A 27948-nucleotide genomic window follows, 5' to 3' on the forward strand; every position below is an offset into this window, starting at 1 on the left:
GTGAGTAGCAGAGCCAGGTGGAGCCCCAAGAGGATGTGCCTGTAAGGGAGGCCAGAACTGAGGCTGGGGCCTAAAGGAGGTGCAAAGCCTGGGATTTCTGGAGAGCCAGGGATGGGACAGGGCTGGATGTGGACGGCTGGTGCCTCCGGATGGCCCCGAGCCTGACCTCCCTCCCCTTTGTCTGCAGCAGATCAACCAAGATTTGAACATCCAGCTGCTGAAGGACGGCTACCGGTTAGATGAGATCCCTGACGACGAGGACCTGGACCTCATCCCCCCCAAGTCCGTGAACCCCACCTGCATGTGCTGCCAGGCCACGTCCTCCACCGCCTGCCACATCCAGTAGCGGGCAGGGCCGCTGCGGCCGCCGGGGTGGGGCCGCCAGGGGCCAGCTTGGACTGGGCAGGGGCCAACCCCTCCCCTGCTCGTCCACCTGCCCCCCGGGGCCCTGCGCCCCCTACAGCCGCCAACCTCGTAACAGTCATTGCTTCCTCCTATGGTAGGACGTGTACCTCTGTGTGTTCATGGAGCCGGAGAAACCAAAACCGGGTCTCTCTCCACCCAGGGGGGCTGAGGAGGGGAGGGCTGTTTGTTCAGTTACCTGGGGGACCTTGCCCAGCATCCTGCCCCCTCCCCGAAGCCTGTCTGGTGGAGGAAAGTGGTGACTGGACTTCGTGGAGGCTAACAGTAATGAGTAAGGGGCAGGATCACAAAGCCAGGGTTTGGCTCCACCCCAGTGAAGCCAGGAACCCCCAGCACCAGCCAAGGAAAGGGGCTGGGAGGGAGAAAGGTCCAGGCCGACAGGGTCAGGGCCCAGCCCCACAGAGCCGCCTCCACATGCTCCCTTGCTGGCCCATGTACCATTTGCGTTTCTCCCTTCATCTCCAGATGGGAAGTCTGGCAAAGCTGCCCAGTGGGATATTGTCCCCCATCCATCGGATCACTGCCATCTTCTTCCTCTTTGCCCCATTCACCTCCTTCCTTGCTGTCTGGATTGCGTGGCGGGTGAGGTGGGCCTTAGAGACAGCCAGAGTTTTGGTGGTATGATCCGTCCTCAGCTGCCCCTAACTAACATCTATCTCTCTGCACCCCTTCCCCTGCCCCCCACATTTCTGTTCTGTTCATCTGTCCTGGGCTGGAAGCAGGAGGTAAGGCTGGCCTCAAAAGCCCCATTGTGGTCTTACTCTAGCACAAGGTCCTAGAGGCTGCTTCCCAGGAAGAATCTTCAAGAAAGCAAGCCTGGGAGAATACAGTGGCAGCAAGTGTATGGTAGGGATGGCTTGGCAGAGTGTGTGCGTACCTGGAGCTGTCAGAATGTGTGTCTGCATCTCTAGGTTGGGCCTGTCTCTCTAGATAACTGTGGTGACCGTGGTGGGGAAATGACTGTGTGACCTGTTAACAGCGTGAGAGGCTGCTCAGCAGTTCAGTGGACCGACAGCCCTGGGCTGGGGGTCAGAAGTCTGAGTTCTGGTCCTCGCTCAGGCACGCTTCCTCTTACCTCCAACAAGTCAGTTACGTTCTCTGGCCTTCTGTTTCCTCCACGGCATAGTGAGCAGCATCTGAAATTATTTGGAAGGTTATTTCAAACCTGAAGAAATTTCTTTGTAGGAATTTCCTTGGAGGTGGATAGGGAGGTCTCTGGGAGTCTTCAAGTATACCTGGGGTCTTCCTGAGCTGCATGTCTGTGTGGAGAAAAGAGGGGGAAGTTCCTATGGGACCTGTGTATGTCTGAATACATGTGGGTCTTTGGGGGGATGTGAGTGTGTGTCTGTGAATGTATATGTATATGTGGGTATCTATTGTGTGTGTAGCTGTACCTGTGTGTGTAACTGTACCTATGTGTGTAGCTGCATACAGTGTATAGCTGTATCTATGGGGTGTGTGAGAGTCAGAATGCATGTATCTACTGCTGCTTCTGCCACTGTTACTCACTGGTGGAGGGGCGGGGGTGGTGGCCAGAAAAGCTGAGGATGAAAATCAAGAGGGAGGAGGGAACCAAGGCCCTCTCCTGGGCCTGGGCAATGCAGACCTGCCCCCAAGTGAAGAAAAATGAAAGCACAGATGGCCTACACCCGCTCAGGTCTCTGCTCCTTGAACCCCATATCCCAGGGCCATTCCTCAGGCTGACCCCATCCCACACATGCTGGCCAGTCCACTCTAATACATACCACTCACATGCTGCAAGTGTGCGCAGGCCAAACCCACAGCCCAGTCCCTGGCTGCCGTCCTGGGAGGCTGGAAAGGGGAGAGGGCAGAGAGAAGAGAGAGCAAGGCTGCTGGCTTAGGAGGGTATCACCTCTCCCTGCACCACACCCAGGGGCTGCCAGCTCCCCTCAACTTCTCCAACCCAACCCCACCTCCTCTTAGTTCAGGGACCCTGGTTAGATGATGAGGAAATGCCAAGTGGAGGCAAAGGACAGAGAAGTCAGCTGCAGGACTCATATGGCCCAGACTGGCCCCCATCTGAGCCCATTGCTCCCACCCTGCTCAGCAGACCCACCCCCTGTCATCTGGGCACCAGAGCCGTGCTTCCTACTACCACCACCCCAGGCTCCTTGACTCACCCTTCAAGAACACAGGTGCCTCCTCTTTTCCAGGCAGGGCCCCCACCAGGGCTCACTTAGACTGCTGCCTTTGCTGCTGACATGCCGTGTGAATCTGGCCCACTGCTCAACCTCTCTGGCCCTGAGGAACAAGGGAAAGGCTCCCTCCCCACAAGATATACCTAATCCTCTGGCAGACAGGGGCTTCTCGCTGAGGCCATGTGGTGGAGAGAAGTAGGAAGCTGGTGGCTAGCACCCTCTGGGTGTAGGGAGAGTGCGCAGTTCCCACCTTCCTACCCAGGAGGTTGGAGGGGAGAACGGAGGCCTTGGCTTGCCCCTGCCGCCCTCCCCCTTGTAGATACTGCCTTAACACTCCCTGCCCTCAGCACTGGCTGCCACCCAGCCAGGTTTCTCCGTGCTCACTAATTTATTTCCAGGAAGGTGTGTGGAAGACATGAGCCGTGTATATTATTTTTTTTAACATTTCCATCGCAGTATTGACCATCATCCTTGGTTGTGTATCGTGTAACACAAATAATGATATTAAAAGCATCAAACAAGCTAGCCTCAGCTCCCTACCTGGGGTCGGGGCCAGGGGCAGATGGGCCGGGGAGGGCAGAGAACTGACCCTCTGAACTCGACCCCTCGGAATCTCCATTCCTCTTCACCACAGTGAGAAGCTTGGCCTAGAAGGTCTCCGGGGACCTTGTGAACTCTTGGAAATTGGGCCCTTTTGAGAGGCTGAAGGCAGGAAGAGACTGGGGTGGGGAGTCAATCGTCACCTCCCCGGAGATGGGGCTAGCCAGATGATATCATAATGGGCAGTGCCCATCGTAGAGAGGGAATCAGGGTGGGGTAGGAGCAAGAAGGCTGTGAGGGAGGGAAGCTGAGAGACCCTCCACAGGAGGGGGTCACAGCAGCTAGGGGTACCTGCTGGGCTGTCTGGGAAAGAAGGGGTGGTCACTGATGTCTTGCAGGAGCCCTTGGTAGGTAAAGCCCACGACGGCGTCCCCCAGACCCCACTATGTTCCTCTTTTCCCGAAAGACCAAGACCCCCATCAGCACCTACAGTGACTCCTACAGGGCCCCTACCTCCATCAAGGAGGTCTACAAGGACCCACCTCTGTGGGCCTGGGAAGCCAACAAGTTTGTGACCCGGGTAAGTGGGAAGCTGGTGTGGGAGATTTGGGGGAGTGCAGTCCAGAATGTATGGCTGTGGGTGTCTGGATGACTGATGGTGTGGCTGTCATTGTGTGTTTGTAATTATTTGTAGTTTTGTGTGTATATGATTCATTTGCTTAGGCATAGAACTTCTAATATATATAAAGTAGTACAAGATCCTGCCCTCAGGGTACCTTGCTACTCCACCAGGATAGGGAATGGAGAGAGACAGATGATAAGAAATAAACAAGATTGTCCAAAATTCTGTAAAGGAAATAAACATGGTACTGGAAATGAAAAGTAAGAGAGAGCTACTTATATTGAGAGTGATGGAAGAGGTCTCTCTCTCTTTCAAGGTGATATTAAGTTGAGACTGGAAAAGTGAGCAACAACTAGCTCACCTTTGAGCTATGTGAGGAACTGAAAGCACAGGATTCCAGGCAGAGTGATCAGAAAGTGCAAAGGCCCTAAGGCTGCCTGTGGGCTGCGCCTACAGGCATGTTTTTATGCATGCATGTCACAGTCTCCTGTGGTGGAAGACAGGCGGCCAAATGGAGGTGCGCAGCTTCACAAAATGGAGAGGAGATGTGTGAGTCTAATTGTGACTCTGCCCACGGAAGATAATCTGTGTGTACCATCCAACACAACTTTGCTGAGTACTTACGTGTGCCAGGTATGGTAGAGTTACAACCATGAAGGGCCAGGCCCTGCCTCTGAGGAGCTCTCAGCAAGAAAGGAACAAAATGCCCAATGTGAAACGTGCAACAGCAGAGGCTTGTGCTGGTAGAAGAATCAGAAAGAAGAGCTCACTCCAGGGACCTGAAGGGCAGGTCTACTAAGAGATCCAGGAGGGACTTCCCTGGTGGGCTAGTCGTTAAGTATGAACCTGCCAGTGCAGGAGACACAGTTTAAATCCCTGGTCCAGGAAGATTCCACATGCTACGGAGAAATTAAGCTCGTGCTCCACAACTACTAAGCCTGCAACGAGAGAAAGCTTGTGCATAGCAACAAAGACACAGCGCAGTCAAAAAAATAAATTAATTGATTTTAAAAAAGAGAGCCAGGAGGAGGACATTTCGAGCAGAAGAGATATAAAAAAGGGCCACACCGGGGCGGGGACCCACCAGTTACTAAGGACTAGAGCAGAGAGAGGAACCAGCCCTACGGTAAGAGAGGAGCCTGCAAACCATGAAGAGCCACAGGTTGTGTTGCGAAATGTGGTCATAATGCTCCAGGTTTTTGATCCTGGGAGTATCATGCTTGGATTGTAAGCAACTCTGGCCACAGAGGCAGGAGATTGAAGGGACTGGGACTGAGGGCAGGAAGCCCCATGAGATGGTGAAGGATAAGGGGAGAGGATGTAGGTGGGAGATAAGGAGAGTCTGTAGCAGTGAAAAGGGGAATTTGTTGAATAGGAGGACATTTTAAAAATTATTTTTGTAATTACAAAATAAATATATGCTCAATGCAGAAAATGGGGACAACTAAGAGAAGCCCAAAGAAAAAGTCCTATAATTCTCACTACCTAGAATAACCACTGGTAATTTATTACCCTGTGCCCTTTCAGGAAGCAAAAAAATTTATGAAGTTGGTGTCATGTTGTATACCATGTTTTGAATCTTGCTTTTTCTGCAAAACCATCTATCAAGTACATTTTCCTGTGTCAAAAATATTCAATAATGTAATTTTAATAACTGTATGGTGTGTTACTTTATGAATGTACCAAAATATAGTTCAGGAATTTTATACTATTGGAAACTTAGATTGCTTATAAAAGTTTGCTAGTATAGTCATTCTTGTACATTCTTTGTGTACATCAACTGTTCTCTTAGGATAAATTCATAGATATGAAACTGTTGGGAGAAAGGCCACATCTAAGAAACTTTGGATATATTCTTCAGATTGCTGTGATGAGGTCATAATAATCAACACGCCCACCAGCAAGATATGAAAATGCCTGCCTGCTTTTCCAAACTCATTACGAGAGAATTTTTAGGAAGTAGGTCAACACATCTTGGTCACCATCTGGATATGAAGATGAGAGAGATTAGGATGACTCCTGGGTTTAGGGCTCTGGAAAACTAGAAGAATGGCAGTGCTACCAACTGAGATTTGGAATGCACATTAGAGAGAGGTTTGGGGTTCTTCTGGGGGCAAAAATATTCAAGGACTTCCAGGTAAAGATGTCTGATAGGTAGCTGGATATACTTATCCGAAGCAAAGAAAAGAGGTCCGGGCTACAGACATAGATTTTGAAATCAACACATAGGTGGTAGCTAAAACCATAGGAGTAATTCAGATTGCTGAAAAAGAGTAAGAAAATGGACAGAACTGTGGAGAACATCAATATTCAGGGGGTAGGTAAAGGAATAAGAGCCATGAAAGGAGACAGAGTGATAGGAGGAAAAATCCAAGAGAAACCAACAAAGACAGTATTATTAGACAAAGCTCAGTATCAAATGTTGTCAGCACAGAAAGGGATCTCTTGGCTGTAGTAACCCTTAGCCACCTGACTATACAGCTTCGTTGAGTGGAAAGGAATGAAAGTTAGATAGCAGTAGGATTAATAATGAAAGAAAAGGCTTCTGCTTCTGACAGTATGGTGGTCTAAAACTGAAGGACGCTCCTGGTTCCAAACAACTAGGTCTTGCATAAAAATTAATTTTTATTTTGTTTTGGACTGTCAGTGGAGATGAGTGGTAAGTATACTAAGATGACAGGATTGCCCTGAGAACAAATGCCACTATCAGTACTACAAGCAGGAGTTTAAGCCTTAAGCTAGCTGCAAGATGGAGCAACCTAAACCTGTAATTCTCAAACTGAACCAGAAAATCCAATGATCCCTGGCTCCCTGCCCCCACCCCACCCCCACAAACATGTATATATATTCTGTGTTGGAAAATATCTTCAATGTAGGTCTCTAGGTACCCTTCAAAGTACAGTCATTCAAATCTGAGCTCATAATAAGAGATAAAAGGAAACAAACCACCATACGACAGAGGCAGTAAAAACAATAAGCAACAGCCTTAAACCTCCAAGGACATAAGATATTGGAATTAACAAAGAATACAAAATAATTACGAGTCTTTAAAAATGAAGTGTGAAATCATCAAAAAGAGCAAGAAATAAGAGGTTATGTTCTTAAAAGGACAAATTTTTAAATGAATAGAAATTTTAGAAATAAAAGATATATATATTAAAACCAAAAACTCAATGGGTGAGTTAAAGAGCTAATTAGACACAGCTTAAGAGTGTCAGTGAGGGTCTTCCCTGGTGGTCCAGTGGTTAAGAATCTGCCTTCCAATGCAGGGGACTCAGGTTCAATCCCTGGTCAGGGAACTAAGATCTCACATGCCAGTGGAGCAGCTAAGTCTGCACACAGCAGCTAGAGAGGAGCCCACGTGCCACAATGACGAGTCCACATGCCACAACAAAGACCAGGCACAGCCAAAATTTAAAAAAAGAAAAAATTGAGTGTCAGCAAAGTGAAAGAATGAAATAAATTTTCCAGAATGCAGCACAGAGAGACAGAGAGAAAATATGGAAGAAACATTAAGCAACATGAAAGAAGGGGAAGATCTCACACAACTACTCAGAGTCCTAGGATGAAAGAGCAGAAAGGAGAATTATCCAAAGAGGAAAAGGCTCTGAATTTTCCACAACTAACAAGAAATGAATCCACGGATTCTTAGGTAACTCATCCAAAGCTGCACAACACCAGCATAAGAGATGACCTTAAAAACATGCAGAGAGAAATTATTTTCAATGCATCTTCCTTTCAACACCAATAAATAAATAAGATAAAGACACTTACAGGCAAATAAAAATTAAAACATTTACTATCATAAGACCTACTATAAAAGAATTTCTAAAGGATATACTTTGAGGAAAGGGAACTAATCACAAAAGGAAAATTTGAGATACAAGAAGGAAGGATGAGCTAAGAAATTGGTAAATAAGATAAATTTAAGCAAAATTGTCTACAGAAAATCATTATAATGATTTTAGCTTGTAAAATTTAAAGAAAGAACCAAAATATTGGAAAACAATACCGTGTAAATTGTATATTGGAAAAAAATATCATGTAAGATACAAGGATAGGAAAGGAATTTTTATAAAAACTGTCATTATTCAATTATTCACAGATGATACAGTTGTACATATAGAATCTGAAAATTATTCAAATAAGATAATTTAGAAAGTCAGATGAATATAAGATAAGTCAACCACATTTCTTTACATCAAAAACAAGTGTTTAGGAAGCATAATCTTAAAGTATATATCAATTGAGCACCAAAGAGTAAAACTTAGTAGAAATAAATAACAGTCTATGCAAAACTGTATGGGTAATATTATAAAACTTTGAATACTTTAAGAAAATACTTAAATGAAGAGGCATAGCATGCTCTTGGAGAGGAAAAGTCACTAACATAGAGATTCAATACAATTCTGATTAAAATCTGAATAAGATTCTTCGAAGAATTTATCAATCTGTTTCTGAAATTTATAGAGAAGAGCCAAGGCCCAAGACTAGCTAAAACACACCTGAAGAAAATGAGGACTTGCTCTATCAGATAATAATATTTATTACCAATCTACAGAAATTCGTAAAGCATAGTATTACTGAAGGGATATACAAACTGATTAATGGAATAAAATAGACCAGAAATGGAGCCACACATAAATAGAAACAATATGCAACAGAGATGATTGAAAGTAAAGCTATGGAGGGACTTGCCTGGTGGTCCAGTGGCTAAGACTCTGTGCTCCCAATACAGGAGGTCTGGGTTTGATCTCTGGTCAGGAAACTAGATCCCACATGCTGCAACTAAAGATCCCACATGTCACAACTAAGACCAGCACAGCCAAATAAATAAATAAATATAAATATTAAAAATTGTACATACATTAAAAAAAATTTTTTTAAAGAAATTAAAGCTATGGGAAAAGATGTATCAGGATGAGGTAGCTTTGCAAATATGTGGGAGGGACTTCCCTGCTGGTCCAGTGGTTAAGAATCTACCTTCCAATGCAGGGAATGCAGGTTTGATCCCTGGTTGAGGAACTAAGATCCCGCATGCTGCAGGGCAAATAAGCCTGCACATTGCAACTACCCAGCTGGTGCCCTCATTGGCGCCTACATGCTGCAACTAGAGAAGCCCCCACCCCACAACAAAAGATCCCGTGTGCCGCAACTAAAACGCAACACAGCCAAGTAAATAAATACTTTTAAAAATTTGTGGGAGAAGGTAGATTACTCAATGAGACAATTGATTACCCATGTAGATTAAAAATAAAATTGATCCCTAATTCACCCCAAGCACAAGATCCAGTTCCTGACAAATTAAGACTTAAATATAGCAAGTAAAACTGTATAGTTTTTAGAAGAAATTATATATTATCTCCATTATTTTAGATTATGGGTAGATTTCCTAAGTCACAAAAGCACTACCTAAGAGATTAATAAATTCAGTTATATTAAAATTAAGTACTTATGTTCATCAAAAGTCACCAAAAAGAAAATGAAGATATAAGCCATAAACTGAGAGATGATATTTGCAACATGTAACTGACAAAAGAATATGTAGAATGTATAAAGGATTCTCTCCGTTAAGATTGAGCACATGTTTTGACCCCTTCCTAAAACTCCTCTAAAAGTACAATAAGTGGACATTTAAGACATCAGTTCACAAAAATAGTGAAAAGTGGGACAATGACAACAAAATTTCAGAAGCTGGAAAGTGTGATAGTTAAGTAACTGTCCACAGTTCTGAGAAAGCTGAATCCAAAGCGAATAGTGGGAAACACAAGGCATAATTCAGTTTAAAACTACGGAATTTTCAAAAGGTTCAGAAATTAGTAATATTAGGCTTCTTTGAAACTAAGATGGGACAAGACCAAGGCCGAAACAATGATTTGAACGCTGTTAAAAAGCCATTAAAGGGACTCCTCTGGTGGTCCAGTGGTTAAGACTCCATGCTGCCAATGCAGAGTGTACAGGTTTGATCCCTGGCTGGTGGCATTTGGGAACTAGGATCCTGCATAATGCTTGGCTTTAACAAAATAAAAAGAAACAATTAAAACCACTAACTCCCTCCTCTACTCCATGCCATAGGGTGACTACTTGCTCATCTCTGCAAAAGTCAGAAGGCTTATTTTCTGGCAAGGATCTCAGGACTGGGAATTCCAGGCCCAGCTAAGGTCAGGGTACCATATTGAAAACAGGTGAACCTCCATATGCTGAATGCTAAAACCCCCCACCAGCCCTATTCTCCACTAGGTTCTCAAAACACTGGCAGCCAGGTACAACTCTCAAGCCAAAGATTGAAAGAGTCTCTTCGGAGAGATCTGATCAACCCAAGAGAAAAGACAGATACTGACAGAGTTTGCAACAAATAGTCTAGCCAGATCAGCCTACAATGATGCCCATCCACAGCTCGAAGCCTTCAGTTAGTCTTTATAGTCTCCAATTCATGAACAGACAAACAAAGATAATAAATATCTGAGGAAAGCCCTAAAGGGAAACATTGAAGATATCTGTGGGTTCTTTTAAATGACTACGTGTGTATGCGCGCGTGCATGCACGAGCGCACACGTACACACGAGCGCACACGTCTGTGGGTTTGTGAGCATGTCTGACTGTGTTTGCATAGATGTACATCTGTATGTGTGCTATGAGTGTATCTGGGTGCACAGATCTATGTGTCTGGACTTGCATGTGTTTGTGTGTGTGTAAAACTTAGGAAAGTACTAAGTCATATGGAGTATGACTCTGCAGGATCTGCCCACAGAACAAAACCTCAGTTGGCATGCAGGACCCAAGAAGCCCCTCAGCTAAGGGATTTTCAGGGGCCTAGGAGCCCCTGCCTTCTCTCCCTAGGGGAGAAGGCAATGGCAACCCACTCCAGTACTCTTGCCTGGAAAATCCCATGGACGGAGGAGCCTGGTAGGCTACAGTCCATGGGGTCGCGAAGAGTCGGACATAATTGAGTGACTTCACTTTCACTTTTCACTTTCATGCATTGGAGAAGGAAACAGAAACCCACTCCAGCGTTCTTGCCTGGAGAATCCCAGGGATGGCAGAGCCTGGTGGGCTGCCGTCTATGGGGTCGCACAGAGTCAGAGAGGCCTGAAGTGACTTAGCAGCAGCAGCAGCAGCAGGAGCGTTAAGAGCAGCAAGGTCTCACCCCTGGCCAAGAGAAGCCTCTGCTTTTTAGATCACATGGGGGAAGTGTGGTAGCAACGTCACCAGCCCAGCACCTTGCTGCCCCCCATGATGAGGAAGTCCTTTCTGGTATTTGACTTTGCTGGGTGGCCCACCTCTGTAACCCAGCTGCCTTTCATCCTGGATGCCTACAGAGACATGGGCCCACAGCTAACCTGGCAATCTACATTTAGCTGAGGAGAAGGGAGCCTCCAAAGGGAGACCTTGATCTGGAATTTGGGGTGATAGGATAAGATGAGGTGAACCCCAAGAAGCAGAGGGACCTAGAGTCTGAACCAAGATCAGGGGAAAAGCCAGGCTAGGATGAAAAATAGCACAACGTGAATGTCAGGGTCAAGTGTAATACTGGTGTCAAGATGAGAGCCACAGCAGAATTCAGCTCAGGCTGGAGTCAGAGAATTCGATTTTTAAAGTAGGTGCCCCTCTGGCCCCATTCTTTATCTCCTTTAGGGTGCCAGATTCTTCGAGAGTCCTCCCTGTCCTAAACACCTGCCTAAGGCAGCCAGCTCCCAGGGCAGCCAGCCTGTCCTGAGGCTCCAGGTTCCACCACAGGTCTACTGATCTGTCGGGGGAGACCCAGACCCTGAGCCCAGGCAGCACACAGTCTGGAAGAAAGAAGACAAGACACCTAGCTCTGCCCTTAGAAGTCCTAGTCAGGGAAAGGACAGGAATGAGAACATCAGGAAGTCATTCTGACTGAGGGCAAACATCAGGTTCCGAGTCCTTAGATGGAAGAAAGGGTGACTCAAGCAAAGCTGGCTTGGATATCCCTCCAGCATAGAGGGAGGGGTGGAACACCCACCTGGGCTGACCTCAAGAGTTAAATCTAGGTCCAGCAGGATACCAAGGCTGGGGTCTCCATGCACCTAGCCATCTCTTCCCCTCTTCCCTTGCCCAGGGCCTGACTCAGACTGCACAGCGCCATGTGGATCCTGACGCCCTGCAGAAGATGCTCAAGTGTGCTGTGCAGGACTACAGCTGCAAGGGTTCCATACCAAGCCACCCCTACTTCCCTGAGAAATACTGGCTCTGTCCAGAGGAAGGTAGGGCCTTACTGCTCACCCATTCAGTGACCCCAACAAAGACCCTACACCTGAACCCAACTTGAATCCTGACCTCCACCCTGGTCCTTATCCCCATCCACAACCTGGCCTTCTATTCTTATCTCCCCCATTCTAACTTGAGTCCCAACCATCTGGCCTGACCCTGACCCTGACCCCTGACCCTGGAGAAGGAGATCCAGGCTCTACCTTTTGGGAGCTCCCAGTCTGTGTCAAAGAACTGGAAGAGGCCTTGGTCTTATCCCTAGAGTAAGGAAGGGAGCATTAGCCTCCTCCAAACAAATTCCATCATGTGTATTCTGGGTGCCATCTTCTCCCATCTTCTGGGTGGCCCTGCCTCACCACACCTCTCTCTCCTCAACCTGGAAGACTTTTCTAATTTTCCTCTGCCTAAAAATTATCTCTTGCTCCTCCCCCTAACAGCCAAAATTCTTGAAAATAAGAGTCACTCCTTATGCCTTATGAGAAATCATTTTTCTTATTTGGTTAGGTGTTTATTATTTGTCTCCCTATACATTCCAAAAAAGAAGAAAGTCTTGTTTTATTTAGAACTGGGCCCCCTCCATCCAGAATAGCATCAGGCTTCCTAAGTATTTGTTGAATGAATTGATTAATGTTCAACTGAAATTGGGAATCTGCATCTCCTACACTTATACTTAATGTTATTAAAATTGGTCTTGTATGGTTCTAGTTACCTCATCCATGGGACTCTTCAGTCTTTTCCTTATGAGACCTACCTTGTGCGTATCACTCTGACAACTCTCTACTTTATGAAAGATGTGAAACCCCACGAGCTTCTCTGATGCCTCAATTTCCTGGGTCTCTTGTCTAATCATTCTGGAAACATAGGGTTTCTCGGGGTGCTGATCTGAGCCTTCTTCCCTCATTTCTTTCCTGAGACCATTTAATTTAACCCACAACTTTAATTACTGACAACTCCAAGTCTTTATTTCTAGCCTTGACCTCTCACCAGAATTCCACTCTCCTTTAGCTGATTATGATCAGATTTACCTAACTGGCCCCAAACACTTCAAACTCAGTATGTCCAACCGTCCAACCTGAACCCCTCAGTCCCAACACACTACCCCACATGTACACACACCTGCTCTTCCTCTGTGGCCCCTAGCCCTGCTTTCCTAATCTCTCAGGTGTGTTCCTTCACACTGTTAGTGGGGTGGATCACAGAGGAACTTACAGGACAGACTTAGGTGACTGGGTGGGTGCAGCTTTGGAGGGTTTTTACATGGGGATTTTCATTTATGATAAGTGCCAAAGTTTCTATGTAGAGATTCGATTGTAGGATTTCAAAATGAGGTAGGAAGACCAATAGACGAATAGCAATAATAATCACAGTAATAATGATGATGATAGTCTTCTGTGTGCCAGGCATTGTTCTCAGTGTTTTACATATGATAACTTATTTAAATCTCACAACAACCCTATGGGGTAGATAGTACTATTAGCCCCATATCAAAAGTAAGGAAACAGAGACAAGATGAAATTGACTAGATCAAGGTCACACACAATTAATATCTGGCAGAGCTGAAATTAGAACCACAGGAGTCTGTCTGCAGAGTCCATTCTATTAACCATGACATTATTGTCTCCTGGCTTAGGCACTGCGGAAATACAGGAGTAAGATCATGGGGGATTGGAGGAAGGAATAGACTCAAGTGATTTTAAGGAGGCAGAATAAGCAGACTTTGAGCCTGCATGTGGAAGATGAAGGGAAGATTTGGAAGGAGGCCCATTTCCAGGGTTTCCACGTTGGCTGATTCAGAGAGGGTGGTGCTAGGATGAAAAGTAACCAGCTCAAAGGACACAGACCCCACTCAGAAGCTTGCTTTAGGTGGGATTCAGGCTGCATCTCAGTATCTAAGACAAATGTGGGGCCAGGATGGGCTTTTCTGGTCTAAGGGAGATTAGTGGAAGTCCAGCTTTGTGGTAGGGATCAGAGGAGAGACATTTAGGGGCTCCCCAGATCCTGGGATAGAATAAGGAGTAATCCTAGAAAAAAAAAAATAAGGAGTAATCCTGTCTTATATATCTCCACCCCTGTGATCAAGCAGACAAATGCAACCCAAACTACCTGTGTGGCAACCCAAACTACCTGTGCAGTAACCGGTATAACACATGGAGGATGGGACCTTACAACTGCTGGGACAAATGTACCACATACCTTCCCCGGCTGCCTAAGGTACCTACTGTGCCCAGCAAAGATGCCTGGGGCCTGGGATGGCACCCCCACCATCTGCCTCCCAAATCACAGGGTCTGACATTTCACCATTAGTTTCTCATCCCTTTCCCACCAAGGTTCCAAGGCCTTTTCCCACTTGTGACAATAGGGTTTATGTTTCCTAGGAAACAAGGGAGCTCAGGAGTGAAGCTGTGCTGGGCCCTTGCATCCCAATCTCTAGCAACTGGGTCTCCAGGGTCCTAATCTCTGGCTAGGCTGTGTGGAGACAGGGGCTGGTGTGAACTCCTTGACATGCTACCTTCCTGAAGCTTGCCACCTGGCCCCTCTCTAGTGGTCTGGCCAAGGAGTCAGTGATAAGCTGAGTCTACCTGCTCCTCTCTTCCCTCGTTTGTGATGATAACAAGGACAAAAGGAGGCAGAACAAGGCCATCCAGCAGAGCAGAGAGATTCAGGACAGTCTTCCAAGGACATAGGAAAGAGTCCGGACATGACCTCAGGCATCAAGAAAGAAGGAATATGAGAGGATTGCAGGCTAGAATAGGGGCTCTTAGCTGTAGGTTGATGGCTGACCTCAGGTTAACTGAACCCTTCTGAATTAGAACTTTCTCAAGAATCAGAATTTTTCACAAGATCCTTAAATGATTCTGATGGACAGGCAACAATGCAATATTTTAAAACTCCTTTTAGAGAGACACAGTGACACAGAGTCGGCTAGATTAAGGAGGGATCAAATCAAAGGCAAACGCGGAGACAGGGATGTCAGGGACCCAGGTCCAGACCGGGTCCACCTACAGCTCCACTTCCCCCACCCCCATGCCCACCCCCCAGGGAGGCGGAATAAACTGCGTTGCCCGGAGACAACCCCAAACACTCAGAGCGCAGAAGAGTAGAAGGCGCGGCCTGGGATTAGTCTGGGTGTTCTGGGAGAACCCACCAAGGGAGGAATTCTTCCGGGTCAGAACTTGAGGTAGCGTTTGTGCCACTTCCAGGAGGCCGGGATGGAGACAGTGGTTCGAGGAATGCCCTTGGTGTATCCTCCTAAACCGGAGAGACTCAATGCCTACGGTAACAGATGGAGGGAAAGCGGTGGGAAGTGGGTAGACCAGAAGGCCGGAGGGATGGAGCCTCGAAGTATAGAACAAATGTTGGGGGCCTTGAAGAGGTTGTAACCCTGTTTCGGTTTGTGTCTCCATCTCTTCCTGTCTCTGACCTCCTCTCTGGCCGTTCCTATGACTTTGTGTCTGGGTCTTCTGGGCTCGGGGCTCGCGGGCTCAGAGCGCGAGGTAGTGGTGAACATGCTGAACTCGCTGTCACGAAACCAGCCGCTGCCGCAGATCACGCCCCGCTGCGGGTGTGTGGACCCGCTGCCGGGCCGCCTGCCCTTTCAGGGATATGAGAGCGCTTGCTCCGGCCGCCACTATTGTCTGCGTGGGATGGACTACTCCGTCTCCGGGCCACCCTGCACGGAACGCCGCCTGCGGCCTTTATGCACAGAGCTGCCTACTGTAAGGTTCGCAGGGCCGCGCCGTCGCCGGGCCCCGCCCCCAAACAAGCCCCGCCCCCAGAGCCCAGCCCTACCCCGCCCCGCCTCCCCTGCGGGCTTGGCATCCCGCGCCACTTCTAGCTCTGCCTGGCGTCTGTGTCAGACCCCACTCCGCCTCCAGCCCGCGCGGTCCCCTTACTGGGCGCCTCCCTGTCCCTTCCTCGGGCCTCATGGCCTGAGCAGACTGCTGAGGCTAGAGACCTGAACCAGCTAGGCTCAAGGTCCACCTGGCTCTTGTTTGTCTTCTGGAGGCTCCGCTGGAGAGCTTCTTGGAGGAACAAATCCCGCGCACCAATTTCATCCCGTTCCCTCGCTCGCTGGCCCTGCCCCCAACCTGGCCACCAGGCCCTGGAGACGCAGGTTCTAGCTTGCGGAGCACCACGTGTCCTCAGAATAGTGTCCCCTATTCCTGGGCCTCGTGGTTGGTACATCGGCAGGGTTATCGTTGGGTTCTGAGAGGGCAAGGAAATGGTGACCGCGTGGGTAACAGAAGGGTCCTGGCCTCCTCGGAGCCCCGTACCACCTCTGGAGATAGACAGCCTCGCGTGTTATTGTGGAGGAAACTGAGGCTCGGGCGCTCAGCAGAAGCTCAGATTGCCATCAATCTCCCTGCACCTGGCGTTAGACAAGGCGGGCTGAGCCTGCGAGAACTCCAACATCCGCGTCTGCCTAGAGAACTGCGAAAGGGGGAGGGGGTCCTGAACACTGTCCCTAACCCTGTGGGGACACCCCGTCCCTCCCCAGGCTGAGAGAGCCTGATGTATTGAGTGAAACTGGGTCTTATCACTCACAAGGGTATGGAGGAGGGAGAAAGTGCTTAAGCCTCAGAAAATCGCCTCCTCGATAAGCGAGGATCCAGGATCCTCAATGACTGGACCCCCAACCCTCCCCAGAGTACAGCGTTCTCCGTGGCCAGCCTGGGCGGCAGAAACCCGGCCTTGTGGGGAGAGGGACTTTCAGGTGTCTTCCCGGAGGCAATACTTCGAGATCTTGAAGGGTCAGGAGGCTGGAGGGGAGGATCTCCGAGCCGTAGGACAGATACCTGAACAGACCAAGACACGCTGCTCAGGGTCTTGGTCTGGGCTGGGGTGTGGAGAGAAATCAAAAGGCCCAACTCCTTCCTGCCCACCGTTTCTTCCTTCAGGAGTGTGTCTCCCTGCGAGCACCGACCCGGAATGCAATGTGCTGTTATAACTCCCCAGCCGTCGTACTACCCCTGTCCGAACCTTAGGTAAGTCTGGCGCACACACATGCAAAATCGCAACCACAAAAGGAGCTGTAACCTTGAGTGGCTGGGGACCCAGGAACTAGCTGGGGTGAGAACTGTTCGCTGTAATGCACCGACGGGAAAATGACACAAGGGGGCGCTAGTGCCATGGGGAAGTCAAATTGGCAACTAAATGAGAGCCCCAGGAGAGGGCATGGAGATTGGCATTGAAGAGTCACAGGTTGGCAGTGGGGCTTCAGTGGGGCTTAGAGTCAAGAGATCAGGGTGTTAGATTCAGGGCTTGACTTAAAGGGTTCAGTTCAGTCGCTCAGTTGTGTCCGACTCTGCGACCCCATGGACTGCAGCATGCCAGGCTTCCCTGTCCATCACCAACTCCCAGAGTTTGCTCAAAACTCATGTCCATCAATCCAGTGAAGCCAGCCAGCCATCTTATCCTCTGTCATCCCCTTCTCCTGCCTTCAATCTCGCCCAGCCTCAGGGTCTTTTCCAATGAGTCAGTTCTTCCCATCAGGTGGCCAAAGTATTGGGGTTTCAGCTTCAGCATCAGTCCTTCCAGTGAATTTTCAGGACCGATTTCCTTTAGGATTGACTGGTTTGATCTCCTTGCAGTCAAGGGACTCTCAAGAGTCTTCTCCAACACCACAGTTCAAAAGCATCAATTGATGCTTTTGAATTAAAGGGTAGGAAATCAATGTTAGCAAGTGGGTATTGGGAATCAAAAATTTAACAGTAGTACCTGAGGTCATTGAGAACTGGAGTCAGATGTATGAGGGTCCAAAAGGGCTGACCCATCTCTCCCCACAGATGGGACACAAGTCACTTCAAGAAGACTGGCGGCTCGCAGAGAAACAACTATGTTGTCCACCCTGAGTTTGTGTCCGAGACCTATCCTGACTACCACTGCTGGTAGAAGCCCGGGCTGGCCGGGCCAAGGGGGCTGAACAATAAATTAATTCTTCACCCTAAAGGCTGCCTGCAGTGTCCTCACCCAGCAGGGCTGGCATGAGGAGTCAGTCACTCAGGCCTCTGCCACACCTCATCAGGGGAGATGCAGTTTCTCAAAGTCATCCTGCACTGAGCCCTCCCCACCCCATCATCTCAGTAGATCCCATGGGTGGCACTGAGTGCCCCCCTGACACATAACAGTAGCTCTATGAGGGGCATGTCCTCCTCCTTTCCATTCCAGAGCCCAAACCAACGGGCCCACCTAGCCACTCAGGAGGTCCCATTCACCTCCCATCCCAGGAGGGCACAACTGACATTTCCCCAATATCCTCCAACCTAGATGTCCCATCACCCCCCTATCTCAGTGGACCAGAATCCTCCATCCTGTAGTCAAAGCCATGTCCCTTACCCAATCTCTTGATCTCTGTCCCCAGAGTCTTCTGTCACAGCCACCCTAAAGTCCACACAGAACCCCTTACTGCCCTCCCTGACCCAAGTCCAAGCGGTGGGTTCCAGAACAATTTTGGAAGATTTCATGACCAAGAAGTCTTTCATTTCAAGTCACACAACAAAGCCCTGTTTCTCTGTCCCTCAAGAAGCAAGGTTTGGGGTGTTTTGGAGTCTCTAGGGTCTTTGGTATTTTTTCACCCCATTCCTCATGGGTGCAGGTGTATGCTGGGGCACGCCCACCTCCTCACAGCACAGGCACTTATAAGGGCTGTCACCAAGGGAAGTGGGTGGGGGAAGACTTTGCAAAATACCGAGCAGAATCTGGTCTTCCCAGTCCCTAACCTCAGACACTGCTGGTCTGATCCGGTGGGAACTGACAGATCGGGCCTCCCGGATGATGGAAAAAAGCTACACTCCGTGGGGTCCTTGACTGGATCCAACCTGCATTGAACCGCTGGGATCTTCCCAGAATTCCCCTTCCCTTTTTACACATGGGAAAAGAGCTGATGAGAGCGTTATACCAAGACGGCCTCAACCTGCCCAAACCTGGAGGAAAAGGAATCCTGAGAGCCAGCTCTGCCCCATTACCCTGAGGCTCGCGCCTTCTCATACACATCCCAAATTTAGCCTTGCTGTTGCTGCTGCTGCTGCTAAGTCGCTTCAGTCGTGTCCGACTCTGTGCGACCCCATAGACGGCAGCCCACCAGGCTCCTCCATCCATGGGATTTTCCAGGCAAGAGTACTGGAGCCGGGTGCCATAACGTTCGGCAGCTGCACTTTCCTCCAGAACTACACTTCCCAGCAGGCCTGGGGCAGAGCCCCGCCCGCGTGTGGGTGAGCCACAGTCCACCAGGGGCGGGCCTGCAGGCTAGTGGGGCGGGGACTGAGGGGGGGCGGTGAAGCGGAGGGTGAGCCGGGGAGCACCAGGCAGGCGGCTGGCCTGAGCTGCCCCGAGCTGGGCAAAGAGCAGAGGTGGGGGAAGGTAGGGTCTAAGAGGCGTGGCCTCTAGTCCGCGTGACAATGTGGGAGGATGGTCCGACGCCAGCGGCGGAGCTGGACTTCGAGACTAGGCGAGTCCGAATGACCGGGGCGTGGCCGAACAGCCAGGGGGCGGGGCCTGAGGACGGCCTCGGCAGTCCCCAGCGAGGCAGCGCCGCGGGTCGCACCGTAGCAGCTCAACCTCTGCGAGCTTGGAGGGGATCTGCGGTAGCCTCCCTTCACCCCCACTTCTGGGGTCACTGCCGTGAGTGAGCCCCGCGGGAAAACCTTGGGTGGAGGGTGCTGGGGGAGAGTATTTCCTGCACTTTCTCTCCTACAGAAGAGTAGGTGGGGTGAACCTGGACACCTGAACTCCTTTTTGGGCCGCGGTCACCAGCTGGCGACCGGCCCCTTGACCTCAGTCTGTCCCTTCGCACATTATAGCTGCAGCATTGGCAGGGGGTGTAGGGTATTCCAGGCTGTAGGCTCAGTCACTCGATATCCCCGGATCCCTTCGCTGCGCAGGACGGGAAGAGGGGCCCGGATCGAGTTGCCTTTGACATTTCCACCCCCATCCTACCCCTGGGAATTGTGTTGGACAAGCAACTCAACGTGGAATGGCCTCCCCTCAGTTGTGTTGGGCCTGACCCTCCCGGTTAGAACCAGCTAGAGGCTGGAAGCCAAGACTGAGGTTGACCATTAAGTGGGGAGAGGCTTGGCTAGGGCAAACCCCCACCTACCAGCTTTACCCTGTGGTTGGCCAGATGGCGGAGGCGGCAGATTACAGGGGTCTCCAGGGCCACCGTTAACACCGGAACCACAGTCCCTGTACCAGATGCCGTTAAAATTGCCACTTCCCAACCCCAAGAAGCCTTTCTGGAGCCAGCAGCAGCACCAGCCCTTGGGAGGACAGGCCTCACCATGCCCACATCCACCCAATGGAAGCCTGTCCCACCCCTTTGGCCACAAAACTCCTTTCCTCTACTGCATTCAGATAGCCAATCATTATCTCCCATTCCTAAAACTTACCCTGTGGGGGTTAAACTGGGATATTGGACTCAAGAAACCTTGCTACCTGAGTGACTTCAAACAAGCTCCTTTTTCTGTTTGGGCCACTATTTCCTCATCTGTAAAGTGGCACCGCTGCTGTGCCCCCTGTTTAGCATTATTGTTAGGGTTGGATGCCATGGTGGCATTAAGGAGAACAGCACAAGGCCTGTGGGTTTCTGTCCTTCACCAAACAACCTCAGAACTGTAGTAAGTAAAGATTCTTAGAACCTAAGTGTTTGAAAAGGCTTTTGAGGACACCTTGGTGGCCTCTCCATGCCTCCAGGGGTCAGTAGATGGGTCGGCATAATATGAACGTTTTGAGGATGAGCTGTCCCTCTTATATTAGATACAGACCCTTTCTCCCTAGGTGCCCAGAAGGGACCTTGGTTATCTTGAATGAATTTTGGCAGCCTGGTCCGCCAAAGCCTGCTTTGGGTCTTGCTTAGCTTAAGGGCTTAAGGGTGTCCATGGTGGCTCACATGGTAAAGAATCTGCCTGCAATGAACCCAGGGCTCGATCCCTGGGTTGGAAAGATCCCCTGGAGATGGGCATGGCAACCCACTCCAGTATTCTTGCCTGGAGAACTCCATGGACAGAGGAGCCTGGTGGGCTTCAGTCCATGGGATTACAGAGTCAGACATGACTGAGCGACTAACACTAGCTTAAGGGCATCAGCTAAAGGCTACTACCTACACTTTCCAGGACTTTTCTAACCTATGCCTACAGGAAGGGAGTCCTTAGTGGGGTGGGGGAATTTTGAAGGCTAAATCGTGTAGGATGAGAGGAAGGGAGTAAGAGGCTGTTCTAGACCAGCTGGAACTAACCAATTTTGAGAGTTTAGGGGAAGAAGCTCAGAGAATAAGGCCCCAAGATTGAACCTCACTGGTAGGGGGTGGGGGAGGATATTGTTGGGAGCTGTATATTGACATCTGGGATCAAACTTTTGATCTGCATCTGGCATTCTTGATGATGTCTTTGTGGGGTGGGGGGAGGTGAGAACCCTGAGCAATTCTGGAAAGTCCTTGGAAGTCTCTGGGGACTTGGAAACAGACACTGGCATCTGGGAGGAGTCTAATTACTGTTTGTCAGTCTCCTCTTTCCTCCCCACCACCCCCCCAACCTCCAGCTGAAGCAGGTGGGCAGCTGGCGGGCTGGCAGTGTATATATATCTGTGTATGCACCTGGTTGGTGCTATTTCTTTGTTGGACTCTGCCCTGAGGGCTGGGACAGAAAGGGTCAGTAGGCTTGAACAGCAGGTTGGGACACACCTCCACCCAAGTTTGTGTTTCTCTGCAGTCATATCTGTCTTTAGCATACAGTATGCATAAGTGTATGTGTGTAGTAGTGGGTGTCTGACTGCCAGAGAGTTGGGGGTGGGGAAAAGAAATTGACCCAAGATGGGTGGGTGAAATTTCCTAAAGCAGGTGGCCTGAAGGATTTAGGTTAAGGAAGGAATGAGGTTGGTAGTCACAGGATAGGCCTGGGTGGAAATGGAACCAGAAGGACAGTGAGACCATGGATGCCTTGAGCCTCAATTTGCAAAGCTTAGTCTTCTGAACATCATGGGGGTCTTGAGCAGCTCCCTGAACTAGGGAGAGATGTAATCTGATAACTGCTTTAGAAAGATCAGGTTAGTATCTGGGAGCAGAAGGCCTTGGGGGGAAAAGAAGTTGAAATCAGGGAGGCCTATTGAGGAAGTGTTGCAGTGGTACAGGAGAGAAATAACAGTGCTTTCTCTAGGAGAGGAGCAAACAGGTCAGTGGGAGAGTGCTGGAGACAAAACCAGGAGGTAACCGGCCCACAGATGTGGGTGCTGGGAGCAGAGCAGGAAGGCGGGCAGGGACAGGGACTCAGTGGTCCTGATGGCTGAGAGCAGAGGGGAGTTTGAGAGCAAAGAGAGGGAGATGTGAGAAGCCACCAAGCCCTCATACTAGGCTCCTGAACCTTTCCTAATGTCCAAAACTCACCCTGCCCCACCCCCCGCCCGAAACCAGGCCCTAGGACTGAGTCTGGCTTCAAGTATCTTGTCTAATCTCCAGATTTAATATGGCTTCTGACTCAAGATTAAATTCCATGTCTGAGCTGTTCCCCTTCCTTTCTCCTCTTCCCCTCCTACATAGGAAAACCAGCCTACCACTGTGTTAGAGGTCTCAAGGAGCTCACAGGCTTATCTCCCTTCTCACATCATGGCCACCACTCTGGGAAACTAGGCCTTCTCCAGATCCTTGCCCTTCTCATCATCCTGAACAGCCCCCATGTGTGATCCAGGGAGGCCTGATTAATTCTGTGATCCTGGACAGCTCCCTGACTCTGTCTGGATTTGTTCTTCCACCAGGAAAATGGAGATGCATGTCATCTGCCCCACCCCTTTCAGAAACTGAAAGTGTTAGTCACTCAGTCATGTCCCACTCTTTGAGACCTCATGGACTGTAGCTGGCCAGGCTCTTCTGTCCGTGGAATTTTCCAGGCAAGAATACTGGAGTGGGTTGCCATTCCCTTCTCCAGGGGACTTTCCCAACCCAGGGATCAAGCTCCAGTCTCCTGCACTGCAGGCAGATTCTTTACCTTCTGAGCTACCTCCCCTTTCAGAGTCCTGACTAATTTTGGCAAGCAGGGTGCCCATGAGAAAGGGTAGGTAAGGTGCAGACAGAACATCCTGGTAAGAGTAAAGTCTTGACGTCCCAGTATACAACTGCCCAAAATACACACTTGTCTTACAGAAGCAAATGTAAATACTATGGAATGAGAAGGCTCAGTTCCACCTCTCTCTTCCCCTTCCTGAATCAGGCCGGCCAGGTTCAGATTGGCTTTGTCGGGTGGCCCCCCTGCCCGCTCCTTCCTTAACCGGGGGCTGATGCCCCAGAATTCTCAGGAGAATTCCCAGGCCTACCCCCGCCGTCGCTCTGGGAGCCACACAGATCGTAAGACTCCTGAGACCGTCACAGCCACAACCATGTACACCTTCTTGCCTGACAACTTTTCCCCTACCAAGCCCAAGCCGTCCAAAGAGCTGAAGCCTCTGCTGGGCTCCGCGGTGCTGGGGCTGCTGCTGGTGTTGGCCGCAGTGGTGGCCTGGTGCTACTACAGCGCCTCTCTACGAAAGGCGGAACGCCTGCGCGCGGAGCTGCTGGACCTCAACCGCGGTGGCTTCTCGATTCGCAACCAGAAGGGCGAGCAGGTGTTCCGCCTGGCCTTCCGCTCGGGCGTCCTGGACCTGGATTCCTGCAGCCGCGACGGCGCCCTGCTTGGCTGCTCTCGCACAGCGGATGGGCGCCCGCTGCACTTCTTCATCCAGACCGTGCGACCCAAGGACACAGTCATGTGCTACCGCGTGCGCTGGGAGGAGGCGGCTCCGGGGCGCGCGGTGGAGCACGCCATGTTCCTGGGCGATGCTGGGGCGCACTGGTACGGCGGCGCCGAGATGAAGACCCAGCACTGGCCCATCCGCCTGGACGGCCAGCAGGAGCCGCAGCCCTTCGTCACCAGCGATGTCTACTCCTCCGATGCCGCCTTTGGCGGCATCCTCGAGCGCTACTGGCTGTCGTCACGCGCGGCCGCCATCAAGGTCAATGACTCGGTGCCCTTCCACCTGGGCTGGAACAGCACGGAGCGCTCCCTGCGACTGCAGGCGCGCTACCACGACACGCCCTACAAGCCGCCAGCTGGCCGAGCCGCTGCACCCGAGCTCAGTTACCGCGTGTGCGTCGGCTCGGACGTCACCTCCATCCACAAGTACATGGTGCGGCGCTATTTCAACAAGCCGTCGAGGGTCCCAGCACCCGAAGCCTTCCGGGACCCCATCTGGTCCACATGGGTGCTGTACGGGCGCGCGGTGGACCAGGACAAGGTGCAGCGTTTCGCCCAACAGATCCGTCAGCACCGCTTCAACAGCAGCCACCTGGAAATCGACGACATGTACACTCCTGCCTACGGCGACTTCGACTTCGACGAGGCCAAGTTTCCCAACGCCAGTGACATGTTCCGCCGCCTGCGCGACGCCGGCTTTCGCGTCACGCTTTGGGTGCACCCGTTTGTCAACTACAACTCTTCCCGCTTTGGCGAGGGCGTGGAGCGGGAGCTGTTTGTGCGCGAACCCACCGGCCGGCTGCCGGCTCTCGTGCGCTGGTGGAATGGCATAGGCGCGGTGCTTGACTTCACCCGCCCCGAGGCCCGCGACTGGTTCCAAGGACACCTAAGGCGACTGCGCTCGCGCTACTCCGTGGCCTCCTTCAAGTTTGACGCTGGTGAAGTCAGCTATTTGCCCCGGGACTTCAGTACCTACAGGCCACTGTCTGATCCCAACATCTGGAGCCGGCGCTACACGGAGATGGCGCTGCCCTTCTTCTCGCTGGCCGAGGTCCGCGTGGGCTACCAGTCCCAGAACATATCGTGCTTTTTCCGCCTGGTGGACCGCGACTCGGTGTGGGGCTACGATCTGGGGCTGCGCTCGCTCATCCCCGCGGTGCTCACTGTCAGCATGCTGGGCTACCCCTTCATCCTGCCCGATATGGTGGGTGGCAACGCTGTATCTGAGCGCTCAACCAGCGGCGGCGATGTGCCCGAGCGCGAGCTGTACGTGCGCTGGCTGGAAGTGGCCGCCTTCATGCCAGCTATGCAGTTCTCTGTTCCACCCTGGCGGTACGACGCTGAAGTGGTGGCCATCGCGCACAAGTTCACGGCGCTGAGGGCCTCGCTCGTGGCACCACTGTTGTTGGAGCTGGCGGGTGAGGTCACTGACACGGGCGACCCCATCGTGCGCCCCCTCTGGTGGATCGCGCCGGGCGATGAGACGGCGCACCGCATCGACTCACAGTTTCTTATCGGAGACACGCTGCTCGTGGCACCCGTACTGGAGCCGGGCAAGCAGGAGCGGGACGTCTACCTGCCCGCAGGCAAGTGGCGCAGCTATAAAGGTGAGCTTTTTGACAAGACACCAGTGCTGCTCACGGATTACCCCGTTGACCTGGACGAGATCGCTTATTTCATCTGGGTATCCTGACCCAGCCCAGGGCCCAGAAGCCTGGCAGCCCTAACCCTAGTCTTCATGTAGCCCTTTAACCCTCAAAATCACAACCGTGCCGTCTATCCCTCCGGAAGTCCCCAACTTTATACCACCCACTAAGTGGGTAATTGACCTAAATGTGCTGGAACGGGCTCCTGTAGGGGCGGGGGAGAAGACACTGGAGCAACACCTGCCCCCCCACCCAACGCACAATTGTTAGAGCCCTCCTCTCCACAGGCACTCCAGTCTACAGAAACTCCTTCCCTTGGGTGGGGGCAAGAGAGCTCAGAGGAAAAAAATCAGCCCTCTTCCTGTAAAACACAGTTGGGTTTTAAACGCACAGAGAGGGGGACTTCCCGTGGTGGTCAGGTGGTTAGGACTCCATCCTTCCACTGCAGGGGGCTGGAGTTCAATCCCTAGAAGGGGAACTAAGATCCTGCATACCACAGTGGCATGGCCAAAGCAAAAACAGAAAAGCACAGAAAGAAGCCTCACCTTCCATCTTTGTCCTTCTGAAGTGGTGGCTTGGTCCTCTTGAAGGTCCCAAAATAGCCTCCTGCCACACTTAGAAAGGGCACATTCTTGGTATTGGAAAGTGCCAGGCCCTGAGTTCTCAGCACTTGCCTGAACTGTGGCTGACCTGGTCCCACCCAGCTGGCGACAAGGGATGGAGGTACTTGGCCAACTGACAAGGAGGCAAGTGGTCCCCTCCCAAAGGCTGGGAGGACAGAGCCATCGTCATCGTCCCTCATTTGGGAAGAGACTCCTAACCCCATCCTTAGACATCTGTGTACACACATGGTTCAGCCCTGGGCCAGGGCCACTGCCTGATGGGCAAAGACTCACAAGGCCATGCAGGCCAGACTTGGTGCCTTAACTCAAGAACCTGTGTGTATGTGTGTTCTGTGTGTATGTGTGTGTGTGTGTGTGAGAGAGAGAGAGAGAGGCATCACGGGTCCCTGGATCTATGGAATTAACATAATACCTCTGAGGCTGCATAAGCCTGGAGGGAGGGGGCAGGGAGCAAACTTGAGGTTTTGACTTTCAACCTGGTCCCTTCCTAGGTGATGTCCCTGGGACTCTAGTAGAAAATAAACAGCCCTGTCTAGATTTCTCAGCTGCCTCACTCCCTATACACATGGCAGAGGTGTGGCTTAAAAGGGAGGCACGTTAGGGAATTCCCTGGTGGTCCAGTGGTTAGGACTGCATGTTTCCACCACAGTGGGCGCAGGTTTGATCCCCAGGCCAGGAATCCCACAAGCTGGGTGGGAAAATAGGGGGGAAAAAAGACCAAAAAAAACCCCAGGGAAGTGGGGAAAGGATGTTTTTATTTTGGTGGTGGTGTGCTTCAGCACACAAACTACCACACACAATGACACCCACAAATATACACAAAGGGTAAGATTTTTCATTTTAGTTACTTTTCTTTGCGAAGAAGAGCAGCCAGAGAGTTTTTCTGCCTTTGCAGCTGAGTCTGGGGAAGGAGTGGCTTGCCAGCAGTGGGGAGGTGGGAAATAGGGCAGAGTTCAGCAGGGACGGGGGAGCCTGGTGGGCTGCCGTCTATGGGGTCGCACAGAGTCAGACACCACTGAAGCGACTTAGCGGCAGCAGCAGCACCGGCTTCCCTTAACAGCTCTGACAGAAGAATCAGCCCCTCACCCCCTAGAGAATGCATCTCTTTGCCCACTCCTCCACCCCCTCGATTTTCTTTGTGAAGAATGCTAGTGAAACTTTAGGAGCACTCACCCCTGATTCTGCCACTCATCTACAAACTGTGTGGCCTTGAGTAAGCTGCTTAACCTCTCTGAGCCTCAGTTTCTTCATCTATAAAATGGTGATAATAATGCCTACCTCCCAGGTTGTTGTGAGAATTATAAGCACAGATGTATGTAAAGTGCCTGGCACAAGTAGGTGCTCAATAAAAGCTATTATAATAGTTTTTTGGTTTTTGTTTTCTTGCTTAAAAACAATATGGACTTTTTCCAGGCTCCAGGTCCCAGCCCAGCTGGCTTGCTCTGAGCCTGCATGTGATACCCTCTTCCCAAACCTCTACACACAGCACTCAGTTGAGCTCTGATTTTGTGACCTGGGGGACACTGTGGTTCAGGAGAAAAGCAGGAAGAGAGACATCTGAAGTGGAATGTCAGGAGCCAGGAGTCCACAGGAGATGGGGAGTACATGGAATTAGCTTCCCTCTCTTTTTGGTCAAGAGCATTTACCAGTCAGTATTCAGTGATGAGCCTTCCTAGGTCCTGGTGCACAGCGGTGGGATATGTGTGGAGTGACTGTAGAAGGAAGACACCTAAGCTGGGTCCTGGGAAGTTCCCTGAATGGCTGGAGAGCATGACTCACATTTAAATGGCCCTCCACTTCAGACTATGCAGTCTGAAGCAGTTGACCTAACCTTTCAAGCATCAGCCTCTTTATCTTTAATATAAAATTTCTAGGACTCATTGAGATGTGCCTGTAAAGTACTTATGCAAAAATTGGCAAGAAGTAAGTGTTTAGTAAATGGTAACTCCTATTAACTCTTGATTGTAAACAAAGACTGAAGAAAAACTGCCT

General features: G+C 50.6%; 2 protein-coding genes across 12 annotated transcripts in view; both read left to right on the forward strand.

Moving 5' to 3' along the window:
* The window catches only part of FAM219A (family with sequence similarity 219 member A), a 60570-nt gene extending 57463 nt beyond the window's left edge, over nt 1-3107 (forward strand). For 4 of the 6 annotated variants that reach the window (XM_015093068.3, XM_015093070.3, XM_060410885.1 and 1 more), the window contains exon 6: nt 188-3107. In XM_015093068.3, the coding sequence (XP_014948554.1) occupies nt 188-346 (159 nt within the window). In that variant the 3' untranslated portion in view covers nt 347-3107. The remainder of the gene's footprint in view (nt 1-187) is intronic. The other 2 variants (XM_015093069.3, XM_015093071.3) reach the window with 1 other exon arrangement.
* Nucleotides 1700-27319, forward strand: SPMIP6 (sperm microtubule inner protein 6). 6 transcript variants are annotated; one of them, XM_042243088.2, is made up of 7 exons: nt 3457-3702; nt 11828-11972; nt 14057-14187; nt 15177-15252; nt 15463-15697; nt 16875-16961; nt 17763-17925. In XM_042243088.2, exons 1-7 carry the CDS (start codon nt 3568-3570, stop codon nt 17866-17868), a joined length of 915 nt encoding a protein of 304 aa, XP_042099022.1. In that variant the 5' UTR covers nt 3457-3567; the 3' UTR covers nt 17869-17925. The 6 variants fall into 6 exon arrangements, with proteins under 6 accessions (XP_060266853.1, XP_060266855.1, XP_042099022.1 ...); XM_060410870.1 differs by lacking the exon at nt 17763-17925 and adding an exon at nt 23169-27319 and having other exon boundaries at nt 1700-14187; XM_060410872.1 differs by lacking the exon at nt 17763-17925 and adding an exon at nt 23169-23283 and having other exon boundaries at nt 1700-14187; nt 15463-15692.
* The last annotated feature ends 629 nt before the right edge of the window (nt 27320-27948 follow it).

The sequence above is a fragment of the Ovis aries genome, chromosome 2 (assembly GCF_016772045.2).
Source record: "Ovis aries strain OAR_USU_Benz2616 breed Rambouillet chromosome 2, ARS-UI_Ramb_v3.0, whole genome shotgun sequence".
Classification (NCBI taxonomy): Eukaryota; Metazoa; Chordata; class Mammalia; order Artiodactyla; family Bovidae; genus Ovis; species Ovis aries.

Bases quoted from the DNA above. Each gene is read 5' to 3' on its own strand.
- SPMIP6 (XM_060410870.1), top strand. From the start codon at position 14,131: ATGGGACCTTACAACTGCTGGGACAAATGTACCACATACCTTCCCCGG. The intron at 14,188-15,176 runs GTACCTACTGTG...TGCCACTTCCAG, and splicing joins ACCTTCCCCGGCTGCCTAAG to GAGGCCGGGATGGAGACAGT. The intron at 15,698-16,874 runs GTTCGCAGGGCC...TTCTTCCTTCAG, and splicing joins ACAGAGCTGCCTACTGTAAG to GAGTGTGTCTCCCTGCGAGC.